We start from the raw sequence: 25,111 nt of genomic DNA, 5'->3' as shown, positions 1-25,111 counted from the left end.
GTGCCTCCGTCAGTATCCAAGATTATATAAACCCAGTGGCCTTTAGTTCAGCATGTCTAATGACACCGAGGCCGGTGGACTGTACACTCATTGTGCCATCTCTCGTGAATTTTCATGATTTTTGTACATTTGTCTTATTTGTAATTATGAGGCAGGTTCTTTTGGTTTGATGCCTATGCGTATTTCTTTTTTTGGCTATCCGTAATAAAATTACTTTTTGTATTCATAAAATATTTGGGGCATTTTAATTGCCTATCATGTCTGAAAAGTACAGATATGCTAATATACAGTTAGGGTTAGCTAGATTGCACAGGATAGGGAGCAAATTACACAGGAAAAGAGACAAATTAACAGATTAAAAGGACAGATGTCTTTTTTTTTTAAAGCAATAGACAAAAATACAAATATGTTTCATAGATGTAGAAATCCCACTGCTGTGCTTTTGTGAATGCAGAATAACAGAGATGAAAGCATTAAGTGAGATCATTTAGAAATAAAAAGACTCACTGATTGTGAAACCAGTTGGAACAAAAATCTGCAGCCACAGGGGGTCCCCAGGACTGAAGTTGAGACCCTCTGTGGTAACACAATAAAATGTGAAAATGTCTAAAGAGGATGGCAAAAACATAAACACTAATCTGTCTATCGCTTACAGGAGGTTTTGACCCATTCGTGTATTTCACTTTGCAGAACATTCAAAACAAATTCTGCTCACTCACCTGCGATGCTGCTAGTTATCTGGGAGACGGCCTTCGTGGAATAGGAACCCAGTTTGTGAGGTCCTCTCAGATGTTGGCCTCCTGCTCAGACTGCCCAACTCTGTTTGTGGATGCTGAAACGGTAAGTTTTCCAGTCTCACTGCAGTCACTGACCCTTGTGGTCATACATCAGTGTTTTGTATTACAGTGTGAAGTAAACAGGAATACGTTTAGTGTTTTCTGGCACCCCTTTGGGAAGTCACAAATCAAAGGTGGTCCAGTAACGGCTGCTTCATTCCTAGTCGTTCTTTGGGAGCTGCAGGGTGTGGTGCCCTTCCTCGTTTTAGTTTCTCCCTTGTGTGCCTCAAGCCTCTCTGTGAGGCCCTCAACAGAAAACAACACAATTTGTGTTCCTCGAATGATTTGCATTGTTTAATATATGGCCGCCTTTTGGAGCGGTGTTGAGGTTCTCAGAATATATGTGTATTTGTGAAACTTACTACAGATACACATCTGTCAAGTTAATTTGTCAACAAGAGTTTGAGCTTTTACAGATTCTGATATGAAAATGGCTAATTGACTGAGAAATACTAGCTGTGATTATTTAAACAAACAAACATTATTGTATTAGGTGTTTTCGAGGTACAGTCCTTTCTTTTAGATTTGGAGCACTGGCAGGTTAAGCGATCCCCTCAGGATCACACAGTGAGTTAAAGGTGGAGAATAAAATGACAGGCTTGAACTTTATAATCCAATTCATCATCGAAAATGGCTGCCAAATTCATATCAGAAATTTGAATATGATCAAGTGCATATCACAGCTTACGTGTTTGTAATTGAATTGAACATTTTAGAGCTCTCCTTTCAGCTTTGTGCTCCTCCAGGCACTGCCACACAAGTCAACTTGGCATCACTTGTTGTGTTATCATGGAGTTTTGCCTTAATATCGCAGCTTTATAGCACCCCACGTGTACAGTCTTATCTGCACATGGACAGCTGCTTTTAAGCAATGAGACTTTCTAGCTTAGCATAAACAGACCAAACGGTTAAGCTACCTCTGTGCCAATCACCAAAGCAAGTGCCCGCTCAGCAAGCTGCTACTGGTGGAAAACATCTTTTCCTCAACTGCCATCCCCTGTAGGAATATGGCAATCACCTACACCAGGTACTATCGTCACTATACCTCAAATATATTATTATAAGGATTCCTGTGTTCATTATTTTCGTTCACCTACACTGTATTTACTGTTTATTGTATTGTTTATATGAGTGTTAGGCATCTATTTTATAGGGCCTCACGTATGCAACTGTACCTGTATGTGGACAGCTCTCACCAACTATGGAAAAACCTAGAATGTCACATCTTTCAAGTTTTCGGCAAATTGAGAAAATGGTCTAGATTTCATTTTTCCTGAGCTTCACATACACAATATTGTTTTTTTCACGAATCAACAGCACCTGCCATTTAAATCTCATGATCGTAATCCGACGATTTCATTGGAAGGCGGTCTTTCCTCATTGGTCAGTGGAGTCGGTAGGTTTTTGTCGTGCAGTATGTGAAATACGGTGTACATACTAGCTTCTTCCATTGTGCTATGACTGGAATGAAGACAGAAGTTGCAGAATAACAGCATGAAGGAAGTGTGGGATGGGATGAAGATCATCACTGGCTGCAGCTCGAAGCGGGGTACCACCATTGAGAGAGACGTGAAGAGAGCAAACCAAATGAACAACTTTTTTAACAGGTTTGACCACCCTAACCCACTCTCACTCTCACCTCGGAGTACAGCACCCTTCACACATCCTTCTGCTGATACCAGCATAGGAGAGACATCCCCACCCATAATTACAACAGCACAGGTGAGCAGAGAGCTGAGGAGACTTCGTGCCAGCAAAGCAGCGGGTCCAGATGGAGTATCGCCACGACTGCTGAAGGTCTGTGCATCGGAGCTGGGGGGTCCTCTACAGCGCATCTTCAACCTGAGCCTGGAACAGGGGAGAGTCCCGAGGCTTTGGAAAACATCTTGTATCACCCCAGTCCCAAAGGTATCACGTCCTAGTGAGCTGAATGACTTTCGGCCTGTTGCTCTGACATCACATGTGATGAAGACCATGGAGAGGCTGCTGCTTCACCACCTTAGGCCACCGGTTCAACACGCCCTTGACCCTCTGCAGTTTGCATATCAGGAGAAGGTGGGAGCGGAAGATGCCATCATCTATATGCTACACCGATCCCTCTCTCACTTGGACAGAGGCAGTGGTGCTGTAAGAATTATGTTTCTAGACTTCTCTAGCGCCTTCAACACAATCCAACCTCTGCTCCTTAGGGACAAGCTGACAGAGATGGGATTAGATTCATACCTAGTGGCATGGATCGTGGACTATCTTAAAGACAGACCTCAGTATGTGCGTCTTGGGAACTGCACGTCTGACATTGTGGTCAGCAACACAGGAGCGCCGCAGGGGACTGTACTTTCTCCGGTCCTGTTCAGCCTATATACATCGGACTTCCAATACAACTCGGAGTCCTGCCATGTGCAAAAGTTCGCTGATGACACTGCTATCGTGGGCTGTATCAGGAATGGGCTGGAGGAGGAGTATAGGGACCTAATCAATGACTTTGTTAAATGGTCCGACTCAAACCACCTACACCTGAACACCAGCAAAACCAAGGAGCTGGTGGTGGATTTTAGGAGGCCCAGACCCCTCATAGACCCAGTGATCATCAAAGGTGACAGTGTGCAGATGGTGCAGACCTATAAATATCTGGGAGTGCAGCTGGATGATAAATTAGACTGGACTGCCAATACTGATGCGCTGTGCAAGAAAGGACAAAGCCGGTTATACTTCCTTAGAAGGCTGGCTTCCTTCAACATCTGCAATAAGATGCTGCAGATGTTCTATCAAACAGTTGTGGCGAGCGCCCTCTTCTACGCAGTGGTGTGCTGGGGTGGCAGCATTAAGAGGAAAGACGCCTCACGCCTGGACAAACTGGTGAAGAAGGCAGGCTCTATTGTTGGCATGGAGCTGGACAGTTTAACATCTGTGGCAGAGCGAAGGGCGCTCAGCAGGCTCCTATCAATTATGGAGAATCCACTGCATCCACTAAATAATGTCATCTCCAAACAGAAGAGCAGCTTCAGCGACAGACTGCTGTCACTGTCCTGCTCCACTGACAGATTGAGGAGATCGTTCCTCCCCCAAACTATGCGACTCTTTAATTCCACCAGGGGGGGTAAACGTTAATATTTAACATTATACATAGTTATTGTCTGTTTTTTTTTTTTTTTTTTTTTTTTTTTTTCACCTGTATTATTATCATTCTTTAATTTAATATTATTTATTGTATCAGTATGCTGCTGCTGAAGAATGTGAATTTCCCATCGGGATTAATAAAGTATCTATCTATCTATCTATCTATCTATCTATATTTGGACCTTATAACATCAGGAAAGACCTAGTAACTCCAAAAACTAGAAAAACTCAGTTTTGAAAAAAATGGCAGTTACTAGGTTTTTCAATTGCACGTGAGAGCTGCCTCGAGCAAAGAGACTTCCTAGCTGTGCACAGGCAGACGAAACAGGTAAGCTACCCCATGCCAATCACCAAAGCAGGTACCCGCTCACCACACTGTTTCTATTGAAGACTTCTCTTCTCAGCTGCTAACCCCTGTGGGAATATGGCAGTGATTCTCACCAGGGTACCTTGGCCCAATAAAACAGTATAAAATCCATATTATTATAAAGCAAAATGAACAAAAACACAGTAAAACCAATGGTATCAAAAGTAGGAAATATATTTGAAAAGGGGTTTTAAAGGTTAAGAAATGTGTTTGATAAAGTCTAATTACTTAAAATACTTATGCAGAATATTAAGGTGACGAAAGATGAGTCTTTTCAAGTCAGAGTTGCTACAGATTGGTGTTCAGTCCACAGACATCCTTGGCAGTTTCTTTAGGCTCTTCTCCTTCTCGGCTCTCCTTGCTTTTCTCTCTCCTGCTCTGGTCTGCCTTCCGCACCCCAAACGTAAAGGCCCAACTTCATGTCAAATTAACAATAATTACAAGAATAATCAAGAAGAGTTTGTGTTTCTCTGGAAGTTTGTCCATTCGTATCCTAATTACCTGAGTCTAATAAATGAACAATCTGTTTAAGATTCTAAAAGAATGAACTAAAAGATGTAAGGTTCAAGTCAGTAAAGATAAAGAATTTAAAATCCGTCTATAGCAGTCATAAAAAATATACACAAGTGTGATTAGGCTGAGATTAAAGAGTTGAGACTGTAAAAGATTAAGGAGACGCTGTTTAAATAAACATCACAAGGTGCGGGTTTTCTAATTGCTGGCTGTTTACTCTGGTGCCCTTAATGCTGGCAGATTAATCGGTGTTAGCTTGCACAGTTCACAGTTTGAGTTCTTTTTTTTATTTCATATATTGATTGAAAGATCGTTCAGTATTGTGAGTTTTGAACATTAACATCTTCCTATGGCTTGTTTTTTATACTCATACACTTGTACAAACAGTCTGTTTCTGTTTTTGCCTGGATAGCTCCCTCTGACAATGAAAAAACAGGCAGCTTTCTGTCTACTTGACCACTTCAGGGTCCTGGGGGGCAAAGTTATTCCAGCAGCATTTGGTGCAAGATGGAATCCAAACTTGAGACGGACAGCAGCCCATCACAGGGCACACACACACACATACACTCACACACACACTCATGCATACACATTCAGGTTAGTATGGATAAACAACCAAATGTGAGAGTACTGGAACAAACACTCCCATATGCAGGAGGAGGAACTCGGGAAGGTACCACGCAGGAATAATAGGTGGTGCTGCTTAATAACCCTACATTTTACTAAACTAAAGATATTTTATTAAGCAGTGAGGCATTTAGGTTTGCTAAGTAAGATGCTGTGTGCTTTACTCTTTTTCTGTAACTAATTATTTTTGTTGTTAATCTTTCCAGCTTTTATCCTATGGCCTTTTAGAAAAGATGAAGTTTAGTGTCTTGGAACTGCAAGAATACTTGGACACGTACAACAACAGGAAAGAAGCCGCAATTTCAGTAAGTAGACGCCATATTACTGCTGTTTTCTTTTTCTTGCAAATTTGCAGTCTCCTCAGATGGAAAGAGATCAGGGACTGAGCTTAGTGGAAATAGCAGAAAGGGAATATCGGGGTTTAGTTCTGTTCTATGATCGATACCTAAAGTTACAGTTTAATATTTCTCAAACAAAATGGCCTGTGGGGATTTTAAGTGTTTAAGTGTGTTCTACTGCTGGCACTCTTAAAATAAATTAAATTGTTGTAAACCTTTGATTTTTTTTCTTTGCCTCAAACAATTTGCTATCTATGATGAAGCTCTTGTGCTTGACGGTTGCAATCCAGCAGCAAGGCAGGAAAGAGCCCTAGATAAAGAGGCAGAAAATGTAGTGCCTTCAAAAATTGTGGAATAATAAACCAGAGAAAATCTTCAACCAGCAAAGAAGTCAAAATTAAATGTGCAAACATTCACTAAAAGGGCAGCATGGTGGCACAGTGGTAGCACTGCTGCCACGCTGTAAGGAGACTAGGCTTTACATCCTGGGTCTTCCCTGCATGGAGTTTGCATGTTCTCCCCGTGTCTGCGTGGGTTTCCTCCGGGTGCTCCAAGTTAGGTGGATTGGCGATACTAAGTTGGTCCGTGTGTGCGTGTGTGTGTGTTCACCCTGTGATGGTCTGTCCAGGGTTTATTTCTGCCTTGTACTCTATGCTAGCTGGGATAGGCTCCAGCACCCCCCTGCAACTGTGTTTGGGACAAAGCGGTTTAGCAAAGAACTGACTGAAGAATGGAGTTTACCTTCACATTCATTTTACCAAGTGCAAATACAAGTTAAATAACTTAATTTAAATTTTTTTTGTGAATTAAGTTATTAAACTTGTGTCTTTACAATATAGTTGTCAATTTGTATTGACTAAATAAAATATAACAAGTGAAAGTAGGACGTTTGTGAGTCACTTTGCTTCTGTTAAGCCAATCGATGTACAATAAATATAACATGGGAGACAAAGCGGCACAGTGGTTTGCGCTTCTGCCAGACAAGCTCTCCATTCTGTAACCTGTCATTGTCGGTGGGGAGTATGCCCCTTTCCTCCTTTGTTTGGGTGGGTTTTCCCCCCGGGTACTCCAGTTACTGTATAATCTTTCCAAAAGATATGCTTGTTAGGTTCTGCATTGGCTGGGCGTGAGTGAGCTGCCCACTCTCCCATCTAGGGTTGTATCCTGCCTTGCTGTCAGTGCTTCTGGGATGGGCTCCATCACCTCACAACCCAGAATTGGATTCAAAGGGTCTGAGGACGTTATGTGCATCTTTAAAATCACTTCTGTATGTCTACATATGTGCACTAGTGGGTACCACAGTAATTCATATGAACATGGGTTCAAATTACAGCCTGATCACTTGTGCCCTTCATGCCGTGAACCCTGTGACGTTAGAGTTATTCTGCAGCTCCTCACAACCCTGTCTTTTTAGGATGTGATTAATTTAGAACTTGTAGATGACAACATCTCAGATTGTACATTTCCAAGTGCCTGTAGTTCCGGCCATCTTCTAATGCGGTTCTGAGCCTGACGTGAACTTTTCATTTGTTTACTAGACGCAGTCCTTACTGCTTCATACTTGAGGTGTTGCTGTCACAGAATCTGACAGCATTTGATACGTAACCAGGTGCTCAAGATTTAAAATCTTTGGATACTTTTTATGTTTTTTTTCCTTAAAAAATCCCAAAAGTATTGTAAATCAGCAACCCTGAGAGTTTCCATGTAAACACATAAGAAGTTGTGTCATATTTCTTTCGCCATTAAACTTACACAGTGATATCTTCCTGTATGTTAAACAGTGGCTTAAAAACTGTAAGGCGACATTTCCAAAAGTTCCAGTGGACGGAGTGATCACCTGTCAGCCGGGGGACTCTTTGGAGAAGGTAGGCCCAATTTTATATTTGAGTACCCTGGATTGTCTGTCAAAGCGTGTTTTTATAAAAGGAAATGACATTTTTGGGTGGGGTGCCCAAGTTAGTGCTGCTTCTTTACAGCTCCAGAGGTAGGGGTCTGAATATGTGGGTTTCCTCCAGGGATGCAGATTCCTAAAAGGTTTATGATTGATTAATCTTAACAAAGGACTCAGACTAGAAGGCCATGCTTCTGAGGAATAGATTTATGAACTTTTAATTGCACCCGGAATACTAAATTAACAATTGGTAGACTATGATTGGATTGTAAATGCACACGATTAATAGTTTGGTCACCACCAGATCACTCGATGATGAGGAGCAAGTGGTGTACCCTGGCAGTGCTCCACTTTAAAAATATATAAATAAACTGTATGAAACACCTTTAGGTTACAGCTACTGTGCCAAAGCATTTCATAGAACATAACCTGTTCGAATTTGACATTTTGCTTTCATTACTAAATGTCAAATGCTCAGTGGATGATAAACCCGACCATCATGTGGCAGTGATTTGAGGTGATGCAGTGAACACGAGTGCAGCCAGCTTGCCCCCCGAGTCAAAGGGAAGCGTCGCATGGGGCTTTGGTAGGCTGGGCTGTAACAGGAGGCACAACGTCATCTGACATAAACGCATATCGAGAATTGGGACAAGACATCAAAAACTGGAGCACCAGAAACATTTCATGAATCATTGTACATTTTAAGGTGCTGCAGCAGAAGTGGTGGAATAAAATGGCATGGCAGCTTCTGAAGGGCTAATCATTATCACTAATCTTTTACTTAATACTGTATATCACCTAGTTAAAATATTTATATATGAAAAAACAGCTGTAAATGCTGGCAAAGCAAAGAATTCAAATAAATTCTGTAGGTAAATATGGAGTGAAGTAGCTAAATGTACGTGGGATGAAGTTAACAAACAAGAGGACTTCATTCCATCCACCAAGAGTATTTGCTTGAATAAAATAACTAATGTGTACCTTAGTTAACAATCATTTTTATTAATTTAAAATCTTAAGTTAGGGTAAAAACAAAGCACATCTGTAACTCCAGCTGCGTGTGTTCCATTGCACTTGGCAGCCATCCTTCACAGCTAAAGGTTACTGGCTCAGTGTGAACTGGTTACGCGTGAGAAAGGTGCTCTAGAAATAAAATGTATTACTGTTTTTATTATTGTTAATACATGTATTTCAAGAGGCCAGAAACGCAGCACTGCACCTCCATTCTGACTGCAACTTTCTAGCCATTTTGTTTTAATTAAAAGTCAACCTTTTATGCAATAAGACATGTACACTTTACGCTGGCACACAGAATTGCAGTTAATATTCTCATGCTTTAATGGCTTCAGAAATGAAACTAATCACTTGCCCCCTGCATCCATAGCTTGACACCAGCAATAGTTTTGAGGGGGTGGTCAGCCATATCCTTTAAATGCCAGCTTTTCCCTGTGCTCTCTGCTCTGTATTTCAGCATACAACTGTTGTGAGTCTTTCTTGTTTTTCAGATGTGCCCTTGATTGCTCCCTGACTGTATCGGACTAATTTAAAAGCGTCTTTTGTTTTCTCTCAACTGTAATTCTCAACAGTGGGCCCTCATTGCTTTCCTTTATGCTACAGGATGTCCTCTCTAGATGTTGGGGGGGGGGGGGGGGGGGGGGGGGGTTGGTAACCATATCTGTGGTTACTGTGTATGGGGGGCTGGAGGGACACATGCTCTGGCCTCCAGATATCAGCTGCGATACAAATTGCTTTTCTTTCTTTGCATGTTCTACCAAACCTAAAAAAAAACATTTTGTTGCCAACAATTCTTGCTGTTTTTGCCCTTGAGTGGGATTATGCTAAAAAGTGCATGCTGTTCATTGATTTTCTTTTTCTTCCTTCCACCTTTTTATCCTGTGACATGCTTGCTGTGTAGCAAATGGAATCACTGGCAGTAAGTCAATGTTTTTCAATATTTTCTGTCCATCAGCAGATGGGAAATAAAATAAAGCTGACCATTATTGAAGTGCAAAAGTGAATGCCAGGCACATCTGAACAGACTTGCTGTCACAATAGGATAATGAGAACCTCAGAGAATGGCTTTGCATTGACGGCTAGGCTACAGAGAACAAAGCAGTTTCTTCAGAGTGTGTTGCTCTAATTAAAAAGTGGCACTTTGTTTATTTAAAACCCACTGATGTCTTGGGAGAACGTGCCAGTTTTAAGTGGAGCAAAGAGTTTTCATTTTCAGATCAGCATGACACCGCTGCCCCTTACTAACCTCTTTCTGTTTGCTAAAGTTCTTGGTTGCCGGGTGGCCTTGAGTAAAGGCATTCTGTAGGTTAAATACAAAATGGGCATGAAAAATAGTGCCAGTGGTAATGAGTAACGATTTGCGGGTTAGACACTGCAGAATATTCACCCAGAAGTGGGAAACGAAACAAGTGTTTTGCCCCCTGATGTGCATATTTTGTAGTTGCGTTTAATTACTTGACTAAAAAAGAAACAAATCCAGGCTTGAAAACTGGAAATGATGTGTGCGTAAAGCTTAATAGTAGACAAAGCTATAGTAGCGATATTCACCTTTCACATTAGATAGAGGGTGGTAGTTTTCGGTTATCATACAATGTGAAATTCTGTCTTTATCACGCTGTTTATTTTACGCTTCTCCCCGCTTTCTGCGGTCCCACCATGCTGCGAGATTTGCACCACTGCCAACCCAGTGCTGTTGCCAAATCAAGAAACTGTTGATCATTTCTGAAATGCTAAACGCTGTGCTTTGCATGCCTTTCTAGGGGAAGCTGTGCGGACTGCTGCTCTGCTTGGTTTAGGCCAAACTAAAACAAGCCAGCAACGCCCATTCCTCTTTGGTGCAAAGCAGCTTGCGCCTTTGCCGTTCACTGGAGAATCTCCCAGTTCTCTGTCTGCCCGCACAAACACGACTTCCATATTCCATTGCTAAAACTCTCAAAGAGCATTGGCTTTGTAAAATTAAAACTTGCTTTATAGCTTCCTATACTGGAAAAAGAAAAGGTAAGAAGAAGATACATTTGTATTGATGAAAGTTTATACAGCTTTAAAGATGAAATTGATTATTAAACTTGCTCCCAGTCCTGTTCCCAAAGAGTTGCAGTGATTTCTGGTTTTCAATGTTATCAAGTGACACAGTTTTAATTAAAATAATATTACATGGCTAGTAATAATTGGCATTGAACGTTTTAATTAGCCAATCTTCCTTAACTTTTGTCATCTGAATGGAGCGACAGGTGATGCCTCCGTCTGCAAACACAGGCCACTCTCTTAAAAAATAATGGTCCTTTAATGGCATTTTATGGTTCTTTACTTGGTTGTGTGGTTCCTCGTAGACCTATTGCTTGACAAAGCACCATTTCATTCTGGGAAGGGGTCTTTGCATATGACGTTGGTCCTTTGAAAAACTTCCTCATAAGTAGGAAAAAAACTCTTTAATGTATAGTAGGCAATCTAGCAGGACAAAGGTAACCTGAACCTGGCTGGTGTGATTGTATGCAGCGAGAGTCCTTTTCAAAGCATGACCCCTTCAATGGTATCTACTCAAGGTTAATTAAAGTATGGAGCCCGTTACGGATCTAAATAAATAAAAGTTCTTTCTGGAACCTTCACGTGGATGGGTCTTTTGGGAACCAAAAATGACATCACTCTGAAGAACCACCTTGGCACCTTTATTTTTGAAGAGTGTATGTGCTGAATCAAGAAGAAAAGTGACATCCACAGAACTGGAGAGTCGGAAGTTAATGAAAGATTTCAGTTTCGGCAGTCCAGTTACTGATCTGCCTGACTATGGGGGACTTGATAGATTCTGCCCATCTCACGTTCTTCAGACGTACATATCACCCGCTGCTCTTCTTGATGACCTAAACCAACTACAAGTCACCATCAAGCTAATTATTATTTTAATTAAAGAGATTGCTGAGTCAATGACTGATTGTCAGAATTCAAAAGCAGAAGTCACTCTCAACTTTTCCAGACCATCTCTTTCATTCCCTTAACAGATGTTCACATATACAGGGTAATTCTTTACATAAAATACAATTTATTATATTAAAGATAAACTATGTTGTTTGAACCAATTGATGTACTAGCATAATGATTGAATGATGAAGTACAATTTTCTTTATAAGTTAAAAAGTATGAAGTATGTGAATTTGATTTTAGTGTATATTACTGAAATTGTTTAAAACAATTAAGACAAGAAGAATATTAATGAACATTTACAGTTTATTATTTTAATGGTTAAAATGCTAAGTAAAACTATGAATGAAGAGTTTACATTTTTAATGAAGATTATTAACCTTTCATGTTAAATGAAATCAAAGACTGGTGTGTTTATTAACTGGCTGTGAGCCTGAAGACGTTTTATTATTGTAAAGAGCGGCCGCCCATTAAAGCTGCCACGCCTGTCCTACGTTGTGATGTCATTTACTGCTGGTTCACCATCCTGAGTTTTACAGAAGTATAGAAGCGTGAGACTTTTTAAAATTTGGAGACATGACAAGTACTGAACTTGTTCTTCCATTTAAGCAGTAGACTTCCGCATTTCTCCAATGATCTCAGAGAGTAGGCCACAAGTGTAAGAGCATTGGAGCAAACTCGGGATTGTGAACGCCCAGCCTTTTCTGTATGGTGATCTCGTGGTCGTTTTTGTGAGTGATATTGTAAGTGTTAGCTCTGCACCATGTGCTTCGTAAGTGTTTGTGCGATGTGATGGTACATCATTGGCTCCTACTTTTGGCTGCTTGTTACGTTTAAAATTTTTTTTTCATTTTCATTGTAACTTTTCCTCTTCATTTTTTTTTTTACTAGCAACTGGAGCTGTGTCAGCGGTTGTACAAACTCCATTTTCAGTTGTTGCTACTTTTTCAGTCCTACTGCAAGCTGATTGGACAAGTTCATGCAATAAGCACTGTTCCAGAGGTAAGCTATGATATAGTATGCTTGTATTATACCAGAAAACACTTCAAATTAAAACATTTGCTTATACTTAATAAAAACAATGGAAATATTAGTATGTTGAGAGAAATATTTGTATGTGTTCAGAAAGGGGACCTTAGCATTTCTGTGGTAACAATTCACAAGTGTGTGCGTCTGAAAACTACACTGTGGGGAGCAGTGATGAGCGAATCTCGTTGAATTTGCTTCGTCTCGAGTTCGTTTCTATAATGGTGTAGTGGTCTTTTAAGTGTCCCTGTGGGTTAGAAAAACATGTGCTAACTATGCTGGACTAATTAGTGTGCCCAGATATGTGAGTTAAGCTGTGAGGCAGGAGTGCTAACCACTGTGCCACTGTATGTCAAACAACCAAAAAAAGCAGACGGAACGAATAGCACAAACATACAACAAAGGGCCACAAACTAGCAATCAGTAAATAAAGTCTTGATCATTGCGCTAGCAGGGTTCCAATCTTGGGCACACATTGGCTGTGCCAAGAAGTAGCAGTATGGTACTGGCTTGTTGTATTGGTGAAGTCAAAAAACGGCAGAGATTCAAAAATACGGAAAAATCACCAAAGCACAACAATAAACATGAGAACTCCGCACACCACAAGCGCATTCAGAATGTGCCACTGTGAGTTGTCTCCTGCATTTATTGGGTTGATAGCAGTCCCTTATGTGATGAACAGGTGGCCCCACCTCCTGGGGAACCACCCACAAAACACAAGGAACCTAACACATGCACTGGGAACAGAACAAATAATTAACAAAAGTAACATTAATATTAATGAATAACTCAAAAATAAAGAAAAGGGACATGAAACAAGGGTTTGAAAAATTACAACAGCTGGATATTGAACAATTTGAACACTTCGTAAGAAACGCATTGCAGTAGTCAATCATACTAGAAATAAATGCATGAATTAAATGAATAAAGGCATGAATTAACTTTATGTTTCTCCATATTTTGAATACAGTAATCCCTCCTCCATCGCGGGTGTTGCGTTCCAGAGCCACCCGCAAAATAAGAAAATCCGCAAAGTAGAAACCATATGTTTATATGGTTATTTTTATATTGTCATGCTTGGGTCACAGATTTACGCAGAAACACAGGAGGTTGTAGAGAGACAGGAACGTTATTCAAACACTGCAAACAAACATTTGTCTCTTTTTCAAAAGTTTAAACTGTGCTCCATGACAAGACAGAGATGACAGTTCCGTCTCACAATTAAAAGAATGCAAACATATCTTCCTCTTCAAAGGAGTGCGCGTCAGGAGCAGATCATGTCAGAGAGATAGAAAAAAGCAAACAAATCAATAGGGCTGTTTGGCTTTTAAGTATGCGAAGCACCGCGGCACAAAGCTGTTGAAGGCGGCAGCTCACACCCCCTCCATCAGGAGCAGGGAGAGAGAGAGATAAAAACAAACAACCAAAAATCAATACGTGCCCTTCGTGCTTTTAAGTATGCAAAGCACCGTGCAGCATGTCGCTTAAAGGAAGCAGCAGCACAGAAGGGAGCAAAGTGAAGATAATCTTTCAGCATTTTTTGACGAGCGTCCTTATCGTCTAGGTGTGCGAACAGCCCCCCTGCTCAATCCCCCTACGTCAGGATCAGAGAAAGTCAGCGCAAGAGAGAGAGAGAGAAAAGTAAGTTGGGTAGCTTCTCAGCCATCTGCCAATGGCGTCCCTTGTATGAAATCAACTGGGTAAACCAACTGAGGAAGCATGTACCAGAAATTAAAAGACCCATTGTCCGCAGAAATCCGCGAACCAGCAAAAAATCCGCGATATATATTTAAATATGCTTACATATAAAATCCGCGATGGAGTGAAGCCGCGAAAGGCGAAGCGCGATATAGCGAGGGATTACACTAGTCATAAATTTTCTATATTCTTAAGCTGGAAAAAGCAGGTTTGAAGCAATACTGTAATATGTGTATGTGTTAAAAAAACAGATTGGTGCCAAAGATAATGCCTACGTTACAAGGTGATTCATATTTAGGCATGTTGAATTCAATCTCAATGTCACACTGATTTTCTTTTTTTTCTTACTGAATTTTTTAAAAGCAAGTAACATTACATACAATACAGTCAAACTTAGCAAAACTCAATTCAATTCAACCCCCACCCAATAGAAAGAGAGGTAGGCCTACAGCCAGAGTAAGATTTTAGGAGGAAAATTGGGCAGATTTCATTTAGCAAAGTTTCTAATTTGGAAATTGTGGAAATATTGTGTTGATGGGAAGCTAAATCTGGAATGTAATTGTCCGCAGAATGCAAAGACATGGGTTTCCTCCGGGTGCTCCGGTTTCCTCCCACAGTCCAAAGACATGCAGGTTAGGTGGATTGGCAGTTCTAAATTGGCCCTAGTGTGTGCTTGGTGTGTGGGTGTGTTTGTGTGTGTCCTGCGGTGGGTTGGCACCCTGCCCGGGATTGGTTCCTGCTTTGTGCCCTGTGTTGGCTGGGACTGGCTCCAGCAGACCCCCATGACCCTGTGTTCGGATTCAGCGGGTTGGAAAATGGATGGATGGATGCATAGACATCATCTGTGTACAAATCTCTAAATGATTTAATTCCATATGTTCTCCAAACATTAAAAACTGTGTACGTTTGAGAGGGTGGAAAAAGGTAGTTATCATGTAGAGGTGCCACAGATAAAAGCTTCTCTATCCTGAAGTGCTTCCTACATTGGTTCCATATTCTGAGTGAATGAAGGACAACTGGGTTGTTAGTATATTGACAATAACTCGTATTTACTGTGGTACAAAGCAAGGAATATAAAGAAGTACTGCAGGATTTTATTTCTATTGCAGACCAGGCTTGTGTGTGTTCAATTATTTGTGTCAATGTCTAGGTTTTTATAAATTGTATATTTGCCACCCAGTAATAAAATTGAAACGTTAGGTAGAGCCATGCCACCCTCTCCTTGAGGTTGTTGTAGGGTCGCCCTTTGGATGCGAATTTGAATTGCAAATAAATTAGGTAATGTTTGAATCTAATTTCTTAAAAATTATTTTTAATGTATATGGGGATGTTTCAAAATAGAAACAGAAGCGTAGGAAGGATATTCTTCTTGACAGTGTTAATTCTCCCTGCTAAAGTGAGATGGAGGGCAGACCATCTATACAAGTCTTGTTTACATTTTTCTATGCAGTCAGCAAACTTTTGTTGACAAAGAACTTTATATTTACTTGTGATGTTTATCCCTAGGGATTTAAACTGATCTGCGATGATTAAAGGGAATGCAACAATCTAATGTCATATGCTAGAGAATTCGCTAGAAAAAGCACACTTTTATTCAAATTAATTTTGAGTCCAGATATCTTTTGAAGTTCTGCTAGTGCAGTTAGGGCTGCAGGCACAGAATTTTGTGGGTCTGATATGTATAGTACCATATCATCAAATGCCATACTGATTTAATCTTCAGTTGTAATGGTAACTGCAGGAACAGTACAAACTAAATAAAAATATGATCAGAGATGATTTAATTTAGTGGAGTAATATTTAAATTTTGAATCCCAGCACCATGAGCAATAATCAGATCCAAAGTGTGATTGTGATAAGGACTTAGCCTTAGCAACCTGGCAAAACCCTACTGAAATTAGCAGGTGTCTAAAATATTTGGTAAAGGTGTCTGTTCCCATGTCTATATTAATGTTAAAATCCACTACCAAGAGTATATGATCATAAAAGATAAACAGCTGCCAACTTCAGTCACAAACAAATGTATTGCTCTGGCATTTTATACATTAGTGCCATAATTGTGCTAGATTCTGTTTTAATATCTAATGAACACCTTAAAATTATGAAATCGCCTACATTTTTAGGAGCAATATAAAGTTAATCAGATTCAATTATTTCAAGGCAATTTCCTCAATCAGTATTTCTTGATTTGCAAAGGAAAGTAAAATCAGTCAGTGCTGCCTCAACTAAATACATGGTGTCAGATTTTGCATAACCAGTTTCAGTGACAATACCAGACTGAGTATGTGCTATAATGTCATTAAAATTATAAACATAATAGATCCTTCGATTTCTTTGGTAGCAGATATTTGTAATTGAATACTCACAATAAACTGCATCCATTATTGGAACTGGAATTAATTACTGATTCTAGGTTGGTCGTAAATGAGTGTGGGTGTCCTGCAAAGGGATTGGAGTGCCATCAAGTATTAGTTCTTGGCTTGTATCTGAAGCTGCCTTAATTACCCTAAGTGTGCTGAATAGAATTTATACATTATGTTTAACTCAATAAGCAACTAATGAAAATGTATAATGTTAACAGCACTATATCAAATAAAACTTCAAATTTTTATGCTAGCATACCAGTCACTTGACTAAGTATAGGAACTCAGTAGCCATTCAGTCCACGAAGCTCATGTGATTAATTCATAGCTGCTGTGCCCATTTGGCTCATCCAGATAATTTTTAAATGCTGACTGGGTCTCTGGTTGAACTTGGTAGTCTGTTCCAAATTCTAGTTTCTCTTTATGTAATAAAACTGCAGTGTCCTTGAGTATGTGGTTCATCATTTAACTGAGGGAATCCCAGTGGATCGGCTTCATATGTGACTTTGGAAGTTTTCAAGACCAGGATGAAGCCCTCATGCTAACTAAAGAGATGAACTAATGATGCACCTAGCTACTCTTTTCTGCACAGCTCCCAGAGATGCACTGGAAGTAGTCACCAGATGGACTTTATAAGGAAGCCAAAGTATTTATCTTCTGTATAAAATATGAGATTCACTTATAATATACTGCTGAAATTGTCAAAGAGGACGACAACGGCATAGGAAAATATTTCTGTTCATTTATAAATGGATCTGACAGCAATTTTTCTGCCTTAGAAGCTAAAATCCATTTGGGTCTTATCAAGGTAGTTGTGCTTTCTTCTAATTGATGTGTTTTTTCCCCCCAACACGTGCAGCTGCTAAACATGTCCAGAGAGCTGAGCGACTTGAAGAATAGTCTGAAGGCTGCTGCCATTCATGTAGCGAATGAACTGCCCAGCAGTGACAACCCAGCACCCGAGCCTATCTTCTCGTCGTCTGAAGCAGCAGTGCAGTCCGTGTTGGAGTGCCTGCGAAACAGCGAGTTCACAGCCGCAGTCCGCTACATCAGGGAGTGCAGGTGAGAAATACTGCAGGCGGTAGCCGGGCTTTTCTTGTAAAAGGGAAATTTACAAAAGGAAGCACTGGAAGATGGACATCTAAATAGTAAGCAATAATAATTATGGCCACTCAAAACAAGAGGAATGAGGCTTGGGAGATCCTTGGAAGTCGGGACTCTCTGCTTGTAGCAAATGAGATGTTCATTTTTATTTCAGTTTGAAAATCATTTTTATTTGTTCTACCTATTGTTAAACTTTACAGGATAGCACAGTGTCTAGCACTGTTTCCTCACAACCCCGGAGTCCTGGTTAAAATCCCTGCCTGATCTCTCACATGTATGCACAAGCCTGCCGCTTTGTTTTTCCTGCTAAAGATGTGTCTGTTAGGTTAGTTGGTGATGCTGCTTTAGTCCTGTTAGCATCTGAGTGGGCCCTCCAGGGGTCTGGCTGGTCAGGGGTCCAGGGTTGCTTCTTGACTTGCCCATAGAGATGATAAAGGATTAAGCAAGTTTGATGATAACTTGATACTAACCAGAAAAACAGACACAGATGACTGTTTTAGACAGTATGATAATTTCTTTAGTTTTCAAACCTCTTTACGTTATTTTTAATGTTTTGTTCAGCTGCCCCCTATTTGTGCCTAATAAACTTATTCTCAGATACTGTATGGTACTCTTCACTGTTCACATGAATGTCCTGCAAAGTCTCTGAACTGCCATATCTAAATTCACCCAGTGTGATTGGACTGATATTTTATCTCACAAAGCCCTGAAAATTTACCAGAAGTACACATTATATGTATATAGTTATGGTTTTTATTTATTCTGTTTGCTGTTAAGAGGTAGAAAGAGAGAAAACAGTTATGAAGAAAGTACAAACAAGTAGAAAGGCTTTGTAGAGACCACTAATTAATAGAAAAAGCTACACTGGTACTTGATGGGTTCCACCAAACACCATGATGGGTAGTGTAGGACTGCTGAGAGCATCCTTGCTCAGATCATTCCAAGATGGACCCCATAGGGAGCGACTGGCATCCAACTGTACGTTGACAGTGATCAGCTGTTCAAGAGGAACTCTGGTCGCATGGTTTTTTAAATGATTATCAGAGATGGCTAGCAGTGGGTGCTCTATTGAGATGGCTCCAAGAATTTTAGGTTATCCCCCCACCCCACCCTTGAAGTGATTGTGGAGAAGCCACCAGAATGAACTCATGGAGTCTGAGTATGAGGTAGAGCAGAGCAAAGATTCTCTGGCAGGAAGGTGTAAAAGCCAGTTATCGTTAAGGGAGTGAGAACATAAAAAGATGACAGACAACTGTGGGGATTCAGATTGGATGAGTGGGCCAGTCACCCCCTTGGTTATCGGCCTGTTGTTCACTCTACCTGGTGCAGGTCAGATGGGCTTTGCTTTATGTTTGATTGTTCATTTGGGTTTTCCCTTTTTTCGTCCCTCCCATATTTTTCCTGGGATTAATAAATCAGTTGTGTTCTGTGCTTGGAAGATGTGCTCCAGTATCATACAGTCATGCGAAAAAGTAAGTACACCCCATTAAATGTTCATTCCTTTTTAACATGTGTACATATCAAGATTTGATCTTCATGTAATCAGTATGTTTAGATAAAGGAAAAAAATATGAAAAGTTGACTTTGTAATAATTTTTTCAACAAATAAAGAAATGCACAATTTCTGTCTGTGGAAAAAGTTACTCCCCCCCATATACCTTGGCTCTGATAGCTGTTCTTGCCCCCTGAAGTACAGTATGTGTTCTTTATAACTGTCTAGCAAACGCTGACATTGACTTGGAGAAAGTTTTTCCCACTTGTCAATGCAGAATTCTTCCAGCTTTGTAGTGTTTGAGTGGTGTCTTGCATTCACCGCCCATCTCAAAACCCCCATAGCATCTCGCTGGAATTTATATCCAGGCTTTGACTTGGCCATTCCAGGACCCTCCATTTCTTTCTTCTCCGTCATTCCTGGGAGGATTTGCCAGTATGTTTAAGGCCATTGTCATGTTGCATGTTACACTTTTGGTTAAGCTTCTTCTGTCAGATTATCTCACATTATCCTCTAGCACATTTTTTTGTCAAATAAAGAATTCATAATGGATTCTATGATGGTAAGCTTCTTTGGTGATACTGTATGACACTCAGGCCCTGATGAAGCAAAGCAGCCCCAAGCCAGAACATTCACACCACCATGTTATACAGTTGCTATCAGGTTCTTCTGGTCAAGTGCTGTCTTTGGTTTTCACCAATTATGTCTTGTGGTACTGTGGTCAGATAACTCTGACTTTGCGTTATTTGTCCAGAACACATTGTTCCAGAAGTCCTGTTTATTAACAAACATTAGGCTTAGATTAAATAAACTTTATTATTTATTACTATTATATTACTTGCCCTGATGCTCTTCCTAGACAGTAACAGCTTCCTTCTGGCACACCTCCCTTGTAGATCTAATTCTAATGGCAGACTCCTGCACTTTTACATCAACAGTGGCAAAAGCTACCTGTAGGTCCCATGATGAAATTCTGGAGTTCTGAGAGACTTCTTTCAGCATCTTGTGTTCTGCTCTTGCTGGGGTGACCTGGCCAGAATAAGTTGGTAGTAATTCAAAGTCTTCTCCCATTGTACATGATCATGGTCCTAGAGGGCCGCAGTAGCTGCAGGTTTTCCTTCCAACTGGTTTCCAAATTAGAAGACAGTCCATGCTGACAAAGAACTTGGTATTTTAACTATTTGGCTTCTTAGTGCTTTCATTCCTCCAAGAGAAATTTTAATTGCACTGTAGAGTTTCCCTCTCTGAGAACATTATCCATGTGTTTTGTGGACCAGAACAGAATTAAACTTAACGCTCCTTCCAATTCACCTCTCATTTATTTCTAAACGTTTTTTAACTCCGATACTTCATGGTGAATATGCACAGGTTTAAAAGGTAGCACGTTAGCTGGAGAGCTGCTGGTTAATTGGTTCTCTGTGTTCCATTATTAACTATTGTCTGGTTAAGAAAACAGACAACATTTAAAACTTAAAGGCAGCTGCTAAAACCAAAATAGTCAATTAAGGGTTCTGGGTTGTCACAGGCAAGATAACTAAAATTAAGCCCAAAAAACATATTGCTTTAGTAGTAAATAAATGGGTTCTAATTAAGAAAGTGGTTGAAGCCGCTGAGGACCTCTCATCTGAAACGTAACTAAAATTTGTCTTTAATGATTGAACGCACTAACAAGGCATATAGGTAAGTACCAAGTGCCATGATCAGCAAGGACTGAGTGCTAATTAGAAAACTGGCTAGAATGAAAACCTGCGGCCCTCCAGGATTGTGATTGAGGACCCCTGGTCTAGACAGTGGAATGGTTAATTTCCAGTTGTTTGGAGATCTTTTTAAACCCTTTCCCAGACTCATAAGCATCTACAAGCTTCTTTTTGAAGGCCTCACAAAGCTCTTTCAGTCCAGGCATTGTGATAACACACACTTCAACAACAAAGAGCAAACAAAAGTGAATGTTTGAGGTTTGAGTAAGATGGGTTCAGACAAGATCCCCTGTAATGATGTCCTAATCATTTGTGCTGGATTCTGAATTTAGGTATCTGAAGAAGTGATATATGTAGGGGTGTACCTGTTTTTCTGCATGTTTATTTAAATTGTACAGTGGACTGCAAAATGTAAATGTGGTATGATATTTGTTATATCACCTTTATGATGTTATTTAAATGAAGATCAAATCTTGGTATTTCCACATATGTTACAAAAGAATAAAAATGTACTTATTATACAGTCATGCAATGAGAAGTCAAGCAAAGTGACACCTTTTACTTGGTAAATGAACCGATTTCAATGTGCAACTCAGGCCTCAACTTCTGGCAACTTGTAATCTGTTCGGTTAGCCAATAAAAGATGTCATTTTGCTTGACTTCTCGTTGCATCCATAATGGCTGACACGATACAGCACCCTACGACTAGAGTATTTACAGTGATGTTATAGAGTAGTTCTGCTCAGGAGTCCACTCATGATTACACCCTCCCCTTAACTACTACAGCGCAGCCTTCTCTGCCGTTGTCCTAAGGGGGAACTCCTTTGGCCCAAATGTCTACTCAACTATCAAGAGGCCTCCTGCACAACAGCAGGCTCTCCCAACCTCACCCCCCTATCCTGAGCGTATCCACGTCACTGTCCCATTTGTCTCTGCTCCACAGTTCTCTCAGGGCGACCCCCTCTCTCAGCCATCCTACCGCAGTAATGGAATTCAAAACCCAGGACCTTTGGATAACAAAAATCTTTCTTTAGCAGCGTTACCAAAAGCGTTACTCCAAATAAAAGGTGGGCACTTTTGCTAAGATGTTAAAAAATGTTTTTTAAATGTTGATTGATGAACGCACCCACACTTTTATTTTATGAGTGATGTATGAGAGACTTATTTTTACCTTTTTAGTACACTTTTTAACTTCATATAAGCGTGGTTTGTAAAAAGTATTTTTTTATATATACATTATTTTCAACTTTTTAGTCTTGGGTTTGTTTTAGTATAATTTTGTAATCAACATTTGAACACTTCCTTTTAATATTTCTATCTGTTACTAGCGCCATCTATTGGTGAAATCTTGAACTATTCTTCATATGAAAATTTCATTTCTTAATTAACATGGATTCATTGATCAATTAGTGAAACTGATTATTGATTCATGTATTGTCATCGGAAGTGAGTAAGTGTGCAAACTTTCAAGTCATTTGGACAATAAGAAGTGGGTTAAATATCGATAACAAGATTTGTACCAGACAGCAAACAGGTGAAGTTAAAATAAGCGTAGTAATAAAAAATAATAATAAAAATCAAATATCATGATGTTTATTGATGTGAGACATTTCATGTGTTTGATTTGCAGACGTTTATGGCCCAATGACATCTTTGGAAGCCACGCTGAAGATGAGGTCCAGACTCTCCTCAACATTTACTTCAGGCACCACACCCTGGGACAGACGGGCACCTTTGCACTGGTGGGGTCCAAGCAGGACCTGTCTGAAATCTGTATGAAGCTGATGGAGCTGAACGGAGAGATTCGGGACATGATTCGCCGAGCTCAGGGTTATCGGGTCGTCACAACCTTTCTTCCCGACTCGAGAGTTTCCGGCACAAGTCTCTGACAGGAGGACATGGTTTCCTGCCTTCTGCTTCCGTTTGGAAAAGCTGCAGCACTGGAGTGAAACCTTTCAACGTGGCCTCACTTTTGGAGAAACTGGCGCATGCTGTTGTGGTGATCGGTACTTTTGAGTGTTGCTCTGGCGGAACATTTTCAGGTCATCGGATGTGCAGCAATACTGTTAGTGCTGAGGCGACGTAAACGGAGGCTGAAGAAAATGACATTACTTTGCTCCTATTGCACTAATAATTATTTATTATTTCAAGGAGTGTCTACCACTTGCTACTGAGTGACTTTTACACTTTATCAGGATATACCAAAGTGATATTAACTTCTTTTGCTTCGAATATTTACTGTATTATGTGTTTTAGAAAGGGAGTCTTTGCAACTTGGAGACGAATGTTGTGAAATTCTGCTGAAACGAGTACAGGCAGAATGAAGCTCATTTCATAGTCGGGTGAAAGCTGAGGGCCTGTCTTTGTGAATCCAACCCTAACCGAACTCTCGTTCATTTCACGACATGTGACGAGTAGCTAGTAGGCGCTGTGGTGAAGCACTTTTAGGTTGCCAAGCTGCTGTTCTACAGAGACAATTTACTTACTGTACGTGCGCTCCTCTCATTGCTTAACGGAGCGACTTCTGCTCATTTGTTTTTGTTTTTTTATGCGATTGGCTGCTTTCTACTAAGTAGGTACTTTACTGGATTTCAGGTGTATTTCAAAAGACGCACGCTTCTTGGGGTGTTTATCAGAAAGAAGTCACATTTGGTCATCCCGTCTTTTTAAACTGCGGAGCATGCCTATTTTGTGTACTAGAAGACTGGATTATACAACTCTTCAGACTCAAATTTGAGTTCACGCCTGTAAATATCGTGAGTACTAGGGTGAAGGGTGGGCCTCTTGTGCGGCTTTAAATGTATTTATAATTTGTGCTGTCGATTAGTACAAATATCTGCGCATGTAAAGAAGTTGCATATGGTAAACACTTCCATTAGGAAGAATATAAGTACATGTTGTAAATACTATCTTGAGATTTTGTGAGGTAACGGGTTGTTACACTCATTTAACAAAAACCCATGTGTGTGTTTTGTGTGTATTATCCATACATGCACACACAAAATTAATAAAAAAAAAAATAGTTTCATAATATCAGGATTAAAATACTTACCCAAGCTGCATTACAGAAAGCATACAGTATATTAGAAATAAGTTATTTTTACACATACTGTTTAGAGTAAACAAATTGTTCCTGCTGCCAATGTGGGTGGGCGGGGGGGGGGTAATAGAAAATAATATAATATATATATATATCAATACATACACATGTAGACACACACATACATGCAGAGTGAAGTTTCAAAGTATGCATCTAATCATTTCTGTGTGTACATCTGCACATATTCAGTCTGTTGTCACATTTATTTAAAGTGTGTATTTGAAACACATTTTTAAAATGTTTGTATCCCATAAGGTTAGTAATATACAACAAGAATTTGTATTAGCAGTTGTGTACTACCTACAGTATGAAGTCAATATTTTACCAAGCTATCACAGGATAAGTCACACAGTACCTTACATTTAGCTTTTTTCTCCCAGGCTTTATTTTCCTTTTTTTTATGTCTGCTTCAACTGCCATGTAAAAAGTTGGAACTTATTATCACATTATTTATTTCAGTGACTTTAAAGATTAAAAACAAAATAAGGAAAAAGTTATTCACCGGCTTTGTTGTGTTTTTCAGCTACAACGTAGTAAGTCACAGGAGAGATTTTATTAGATATTGTAAATTGTTACAGAAAACCCGTCTTATTTTATCAGTCTTTCTAAAAAGTGCACCACTGCAGCGCATTGCACAAGTAGAGAAAGGCCAATGCAAATATTGTGAAGACTCCACACTAAGGTCCCTCGGAGCAATCTGATCGGTCAGTTTGGCTTTGGCAAGGCAATGAAAGACACATGAGGAGGAGTACAGGCGTATGAAGCACACACACAGTCTTCTTCAAAGACAGAAAGTGTAAAAGCAGACGGGAGATGAAGAAGATGCCTCGAAAATCACAACAGAGTCTGAGAAGCAGGCTTAATGGGGACATGCTGGAGAGACAGAGTGCCGGACTTTCAGACACACGCGAACACTGAGGAACGGCGCTGAAGGTACACGTGGGGCAGGAGATAGCAAGTATTTTTTTTAATTATTCTATTATGTCTACCATGGCTACTTATAAATAAATGT

At 40.0% G+C, this 25,111-nt stretch overlaps 1 protein-coding gene across 8 annotated transcripts in view; it reads left to right on the top strand.

The window, feature by feature from the left end:
• The window catches only part of LOC114649938 (protein furry homolog), a 471,909-nt gene extending 448,058 nt beyond the window's left edge, over positions 1–23,851 (top strand). For 6 of the 8 annotated variants that reach the window (XM_051927180.1, XM_051927178.1, XM_051927177.1 and 3 more), the window contains 7 exons: positions 691–840; positions 5,667–5,765; positions 7,580–7,663; positions 9,605–9,622; positions 12,511–12,621; positions 17,566–17,768; positions 22,630–23,851. In XM_051927180.1, coding sequence (XP_051783140.1) covers positions 691–840; positions 5,667–5,765; positions 7,580–7,663; positions 9,605–9,622; positions 12,511–12,621; positions 17,566–17,768; positions 22,630–22,888 — 924 coding nt within the window. In that variant the 3' untranslated portion in view covers positions 22,889–23,851. The remainder of the gene's footprint in view (positions 1–690; positions 841–5,666; positions 5,766–7,579; positions 7,664–9,604; positions 9,623–12,510; positions 12,622–17,565; positions 17,769–22,629) is intronic. The other 2 variants (XM_051927176.1, XM_028799328.2) reach the window with 1 other exon arrangement.
• The last annotated feature ends 1,260 nt before the right edge of the window (positions 23,852–25,111 follow it).

The sequence above is a fragment of the Erpetoichthys calabaricus genome, chromosome 4, assembly GCF_900747795.2.
Source record: "Erpetoichthys calabaricus chromosome 4, fErpCal1.3, whole genome shotgun sequence".
Classification (NCBI taxonomy): domain Eukaryota; kingdom Metazoa; phylum Chordata; class Cladistia; order Polypteriformes; family Polypteridae; genus Erpetoichthys; species Erpetoichthys calabaricus.
Note: the sequence above shows the minus strand (reverse complement) of the source record. Positions and strands in the feature narration are given on the sequence as shown.